This window comes from Nicotiana tabacum, chromosome 7, assembly GCF_000715075.1.
Source record: "Nicotiana tabacum cultivar K326 chromosome 7, ASM71507v2, whole genome shotgun sequence".
Taxonomy (NCBI): domain Eukaryota; kingdom Viridiplantae; phylum Streptophyta; class Magnoliopsida; order Solanales; family Solanaceae; genus Nicotiana; species Nicotiana tabacum.
In genome coordinates this window covers 164,500,262-164,507,574 of record NC_134086.1, presented here as the reverse complement: position 1 = coordinate 164,507,574, position 7,313 = coordinate 164,500,262, and the positions used below count along the sequence as shown (strand labels likewise).

The 7,313-nt window shown below is 34.9% G+C and overlaps 1 protein-coding gene across 1 annotated transcript; it reads right to left on the bottom strand.

Annotated features, from left to right (window-relative positions):
* Nucleotides 1–837: 837 nt before the first annotated feature.
* Nucleotides 838–5,437, bottom strand: LOC107798684 (uncharacterized). The gene is made up of 2 exons (XM_016621711.2): nucleotides 5,104–5,437; nucleotides 838–2,472 (listed from the first exon to the last, which is right to left on the bottom strand). Exon 2 carries the CDS (start codon nucleotides 2,455–2,457, stop codon nucleotides 997–999), a length of 1,461 nt encoding a protein of 486 aa, XP_016477197.1. The 5' UTR covers nucleotides 2,458–2,472; nucleotides 5,104–5,437; the 3' UTR covers nucleotides 838–996.
* Between the last annotated feature and the right edge of the window lie 1,876 nt (nucleotides 5,438–7,313).

Genomic DNA, 7,313 nt, shown 5'->3' with positions numbered 1-7,313 from the left:
CATTTCCCTTAAATGCAGTATTGTAATGCGTTTTCCTATAATAAATTATAGAGATTTAAATGTCATGCAGAAGTGGGACCAAATATTATAGAGAAATGCCGTACAATACTGCGTTTAAAGGAAACACAGTATTGTAATACGTTTTCCTAAAAAAATTATTTTTTTAATAAAACGCAGTATAGTACTTCGTTTAACTTTAACGGCTAACTTTCCGTTAAAGAAAAATGTAGTATTATACTGCATTTTATGTATTTATAACTTTTTTTTAACGGTAGAAACGTATTTTGTGCCATTTTTGGCACTATTTAAGTTGGACTCGTTATAGGAGAGATTTATCACTCGGGTCCGCTTTTTTGTTGGGTCGACCTCTTTAGAACGTGACAAATGACCATATCTTAGATAACTGAATTTGCGACTGTCAACTCAATGTGACCCCTGCAATATTTAAGCAGCTCGGTTTTAGGATTCTAGCACGTTGGCTATAGCTCAACTTAGCCCTGAATGACCTTTCATTTCCATTTTGAAACTAATGGGTTCATGGTTACTTTGAGAAGCTAGTACTTTCAATCTTTTAGCCCACTAATTCAACACATAGCATCATCTCTGCTTCAATATACTGCACAAGTTGATAAATGTATCTTGGGCCTAACTCAACCCCAAAAGCTAATTCATGATGATGTGAGGATTGCCCAAGACGATCCACATCCTACCAATGTGAGATTCGATGTGGGATTCAACACAAGGGTTTTAAGAGAAGCACAATCATTACCAGAATCGAAAAAGATAAAAGCGAGATGGAACACACACTGGTAATATAAGAGGCTAGAAACGATTATACAAGTTGAACCTTTCACTCTTGCCTATATTTCGCTTGCAACATTCACGTAGTCTATAACAACTTTTAAAATTTGCACATTCGTCAAAATAAAATAAAAAACGAAAAATGTGAATTTCTTATCACCAAAACTAAACACACTACCCTCTAATTTTATAGTTTCACTCTGCTGCAGCATCTTCCATGTTTCCTTCAGTTTGTATTTCAGGAAGAGTTTCCAAGTCCGTGCGGATATGTTTCTCTTCCAAGTGGGTGGACGAGTCAGAAGTATCAATCGGATCATCTTGAACTTCTTCCATATTCTCAGCAATTGAGGCATCCTCGCCTTCATCAGTAGTTCCATTTTCATCACTAGTATCTGTCTTCTCAGCCTCAGTCACATTGTTATCTACTGCTTTAACAGTTGCATTACCCTGGTTGACTTTTTCAGCCAGAGAAGACTCCGTATCACCAGACACGTCCAAAGAATCTAGCGGGGTTGAGTCTACCCCATCGTTTTTAGAAGAAAATGATAAATTAGAAACAAGTTGATTATCCCCCATATCTGTAGCGCTGCTGCTTTGCTGTGAAGAACTAATTGATAGGCTGGAACCTCCAGAAGTTGTGTCCTCTAGAGTAGCATTATATTCTTGAGTAACTGCCTGGGTTCCATTCTGTAGAGATATTTCATGCATCTGTGTGCTCACTTCTGTCGAGTGGGTTCTCGATCCAGAGTTATCCGTTAATCCTTCTGTTATTGTGGAATTTGAAACTGAAGCATCTGTAGCAGTGAATGAGATTGGATCACCATGCTTCTCTTCACTGTTTGTTGTGTTTGGAGGACTGCCTTCTCCATCTGCTTTAACAACGTCTGCTGTTGTGTTTTGGCCAGTATTGATCTGCATACTGTTATTAACACCAACTTCACTCGTCACTTCAGCAGCATGTTCTGCTTCTTTTTCTATCTTACCACTATCATTTTCAGTGGTTGTTACGACTGTATCATGAGTTACTGCACTTGAAGCATCATCTGCTTTATAATGTTCTTCACGTGCCTCATGCGAACTGCTCGAATCCTCATCATGATCATGGTCCTCCAACAAATTCTCTTCCTCCACCTGACTATCATTCACTTCAGGATCTCTCTCTTCAGTTTCCTTCTCATCATCTTCTCCTCTTTCCTTGTCTTCATCAACAATATCCTCTTCTTGATCAACCTCTACATCAGACTTCTCTTGATCGTGATCGTGATCATCGACCTCGTCTTCTCCATCTTCTGTGTGTTCAACATTCTTCTCTTTAATCTTGTTCTCCTCTTCTAGATCTTCTTCCTCAGGCTTATTCCCTTCTTCATCTTCCACTGTTTCATCTTCTGGTTCCTCTTTATGCTTCTCATTAACTGTATCCAATCCCTCAATCCGGGGTTGGAGATCTTTCCTTCCGAATTTCACAGGCTCATTGCTACTTTCAGTCTTTATGGGAAACTTAGCATCATTTTCATCAAATTCCTTCTTTTTATCATGGGAGTGCTTGACCTGGTAAATCAACCAAAAGCAAACAGCAAGCAACAGACAGATTTGTAAAACATGCTTAAGCTTGATTCCTTTGGATCTATGGTTCCTACTGGGTGACTGCTTGTACATGGTGAGTTTTATTACCTGTATGCAAAGAGTTATTGAATCTGTCAACGCGCAGAGTTACATATCAATTCAAGCACTACTCAACAGCTTCAAGGCAATTTAGTTATCAATCAAACTCAATAAAAAGCGTGGTCTCAACCTGTCAAATATATTCAGAGCATAATATAATGTCTCCAGCTTATACAATGCATTTGGCAGGTTTAAGCTAGCTAGTGGGTTGGAGAAACTAGTGCTGATGGAATCTACCATTATATTAAGTTTTAGATTTGCTAAGAAAGTAAACTGTCGCTGTAAGAAGCAGCGGACCATTGTTCACATTAACTTTGAAAAAGCTGGAATTTATGTTAGTGTTTACATCTCTTGGCTAAAGAGGTATCTCAAACAATTAGGAGAATCCCTAACAAGAGAGGAGTCATTTGGAAGTAGCGAATACATTTCCAGATCAAGATGGATCAACTGTTTAAATTCACCAAAAGGAAAAACTATAGACATTTCAAGATCTATTCGTGCCTGACATATAACTAGCGACCAATCCCGCCAGAACTTGACTTTGGCAAAACTTTATTAAAACTGACAATAGTTTGAATCTCTATATAGTCAACATGATATGGCCAAAGTTTTAAGGCCATAATGTTCTGCCACAGTTGGACTGGTTTGCCTAATCGAAGAGCAACTACGCAATATCAAAAGAGCCCCAACCTAACTTGTTCACTGTAGTAGATCCCCACATAGTAAAGAGCCCACTCGGGTTCGAAAGATACAATGTTCATACTCGAGTTGCTCAAACAGAAATATCAGGAATAGTGTGATCCAGTAGGGGCTTGCCTTGGAATACTGTGAAGGAGCTCAAAGCTATTAAATTATTTTATAATCTAAAAGGAGAACAACAGGACTCTTTTACAATATCATAACCTCCTTTCCCACCGCACCAGCAAACCTTGTTAAAGAGCCTAAACATCGTTCTGTTTCAGGTACCCCTTCCGTTTCAATTTATGTATTAGTTTGACTGGGCACAAAGTTTAAGAAAGTAAAGAAGACTTTTCGATCTTGTGGTCTTAAACTAAAGATGTGTATAATGTACCAAAACACCCTTGAATCTAGTGGACTTAAATATGCCATGTGGAAAGTTGTAGTTAAAGAGTTATACTAAATATAGAACGAGACATTCTAAGGAAAGTAAAACACATAAATTGAAATGGACGGAGTAGTATATGGAAATTAGGCGCGAGACTACCATGTTTAAGAAGTCTAAATTATTTCAGCTCCCATGTAGCTGACAGACATATGGCACCACATAGGCTGACAATCAGTGATCTATTTTTTCTGAAGTCAACTATCAACTAGGTATAATATATGGTAAACTATAGGCTGGCTAAATATTTCTAAGCAAGAAGACCAGCTGTACTTAGGGATGTAATCACGATATCCTACCTCACCTCCTTATGATAAGGGAAGTGAAAAACGAAACAGGGGGAGAGAGAATGGCGGGTTGCAAATTTGTGTAAGAAACTAATTCCATGTGATACCTTATTATTATTATTGCTGAGATGGTTTGTTCTGGCAATACCTATTCTAGGTCAGTCAATCCATTTGAAAGGAAATAATATTAGGTGCATCATCAAGATGCACGGAAACTAACTTGTTATTTCAACAAAAAAATTGGTGCATTGACCATAATATTATATCATAATCCAACTAAACCACAAGTTCCAGTTTAATAAGGAAAAAAAGTTAATCGAGATAAATAGGAAACAATATACTTACTCATAATCTCTGAAAGAATATGCTTACCCTAAATTTTAACGATGCCAGTAAGTAAAATGTGAAGTTTTCTTCATTAAAATAAGAGGGAAAAGGCAGACCGAGCGCAATTGAAGCCTTTACGAATTTCATTCGTAAACAAGAAGTGCTAAGGCTTCCATGGAAAAAGGCACAATTTTTTGTTCAGCCACTTCCATGTCCTTGTATAATGCTATTCATAAAAGATAAATGCTGAGAGATTGCTTTCATGAAAAAAAAGCCCAATATTTTGTTCAACCACTTCTAAGAAAGTTGTCTTAATTAGCATCAAATTCATAATTCTCATAATCCTTGCGATGCTATAGCAAGTCGACCCAAATGAAAATTGGATCAAAACACTCCATAGTCACAGTTATAAAAGTATATTTCTTCATTCCCTAAATTAACTACTGGAATTGAGGAATTTAACACAGAATATGGAAGGTTGATTAATACAGGGAAACCCTACCAACAAAAAACCAACCTCCACAAATGTACTGAAAGACTAGGACAATTATTCCAACTACTTAAAAGTTCCCAAACTTAAACCCCAAATAAATTTACTCCAAGAGGAGAATTCCAACCTAAGAAAAATCACACCCAAAAGACTTACTCGTTGAATTACCCAAACCCATTTGCACAAGCAGTCGATTTATCAGAAAAAGATCAAACTTTATGTCTCAAGCGACTAATATTCCTATTATTCATCAGACTACTTGCAATCCACAGAAATATAAGTGAGCTAACACTAGTTGTAGCACAAACTCAAACACTCAACAGAACCACACAATAAGCAAGAAATAATCTTCAAAAATAGACCTTGAAACAGAAAAAAGAAAAAAAAAAGTAGGGAAAGAAGAAAGGAAATACCTGATAAAAGGAGCAGAAAGCAAAGAACTTAGTTCCAAACTCCAAGGTCAAGAAATGGGAAAAAGGAAAGTAATACTGTAGCTTAGTCAGAGAGTTTTCCTTAAATAGTCTATGTGTAGGTATGAATAGAAATATAAAGCGGCCTTCAACATCTCTCTCTATAATTCTTCTTATTCGGATCTAGAAAGGAAGTCTGTACTTAGCAGTGTGCACAGTGAGGGAGATCAACTTTGGACGGGTTCGGGTATTTTTACCATAAATGGAGCGGGTCGTAGGTCTGGCTTTTGTCGTCGTACGATATCAGTAGTATTTTTTTTCTAACCAATTTATGTGCACCTAGTAATTCTAGATACCATAATTTTAAACAGATGATAAAGGACTAAAAAAAAAGTAACATCTTCTTTTAACTAGGTTGTGATTTTAATTTTAATCTTTGAAGAATTTCATCCACTTTATTGATCATCTATTGCGTCCTTGAGTGCTTTCTTGTCATATGCAATATTATCTATTCGAATAAACAAAACATTAATTCCTGGATCATTAATTCTTGTGGATAGACCAAAAATTTAGAAAAAGAAAAAAAAATGAGCGTTACATTCATGATCACATGCAAAGCCAACATGTGTTATGGGTCCTTTGTGTGGGGGAGGGGGATATAAGGCTTGTGAATTTGGACCTACCCTAATTTTATTATTCTTCTTTTTGTTTTTTTCTTCCTCGAACCATGCACGGATTGAATGTGAATTATTCTTATGATCAAACTTTCGCGCAAAAGTTTCAATTCGAAGTAGAAAATAAACATTAAAAAATAATATGTGTATTACATATGTATCATATTTGTATTAAATGTGTATTATATGTATATTCGTGTATATCTGTGTGTGTGATATGTACGTGATACATGTATCGTAGAAGGATTTTTTGAACTCGATTTTAACTGCGAATTTTGATACCAAATCAGTCTAAATCACCTCCAATCTTCCTCAAAATTTGTATATTGACTCATCTATATATTTTCAATAAATTTCAACCATACCCATTAAAAAGGTCTTTTTTTTGTTTATATAATTAGTTTTTTACAATTCTTTCCTTTCCGTCTTGTATCTAATGTTGTTGATCACTCTTAAAAATATGGAAGAAGATCTTTGCGTGTGATTTTTGGAGAGAAAGAACTTTATATATATAAGTGGGCAATAAGAAAGTGAGGTGACACATCTCTTAGGCCAAGAAACATATTTATCTTTTTTCTCCCTTTTTTGAGTTTTTTTATCATTATTTTATCTTCATAACCTATATTTTTAATAATCTTAATAACTCTCATGTCTTTGATATCCAACCCCCCAAATATTTAATATGTAACTTTATGACAATTTGTATTTATATTTTATCCTTTATTTATTTTAAAATTTTTATTTTTGTAACTCACGCCTCTTTAGCTTCCACTCTTAATAATATCCATAACTCCTATGCTTTTCATAACTCCCAAGTATTTAATTTAAAAATTTAAGATACCTTATGGTATTCCTCTATTTTTGCCTATAAATTCATAACTATTGTTTCATGAGATCCCTACCCAATGTTTAACCCTTTTCATTCCATATATGAAATGGTAATAGTGTCATATTTACCGCGGTGTTAGATTCATATTTTAGTTTTGCTTGAGGAAGAAGAATCTTGAATGATGATCTGTTTGTGCGAGAAGGTATCAACAACAGCTTAGAAAACTATGCATTGATTCTATATTTCTTTTTTCCTTTTATTTTCTTATGATTAAGGTTCCAAACATGATGTGCATGGTATTTCTTCTTCTTTTTTCTACTTTCTCTCTGATTTTGAGAAATGGTATATCTATGTAATCTGCTTTAGGATCGGTGTAAGATTCATGAATCAATAGCAAGTTCTTTCTGATGTTAATATATTTTGGATGTATACTAAAGGTCAAAACACATATAAATACACATATTGTTGAATAGTTCCAAAAGAGTTTTAAGGAATATCCCAATTTGGAACATTCAACAAATAACATTGCTAAAAATAAAATTTGGTAGTTAATTTTCATTAAAGGAAGTTGTAAGCACGTGATTTTTGCCCTATATGAGAAATACTCCCAAAAAATGCAAAATAAAATGATTTTCCTTGGTGTGCAATTTTGAGTATTTTGTGACATTTTTGGATTATTATTTGTATTTGTCTGTGTTTGTTTATTTGCT

Coding starts and splice junctions, on each gene's coding strand:
- LOC107798684 (XM_016621711.2), bottom strand. CDS start 2,457: ATGTACAAGCAGTCACCCAGTAGGAACCATAGATCCAAAGGAATCAAG.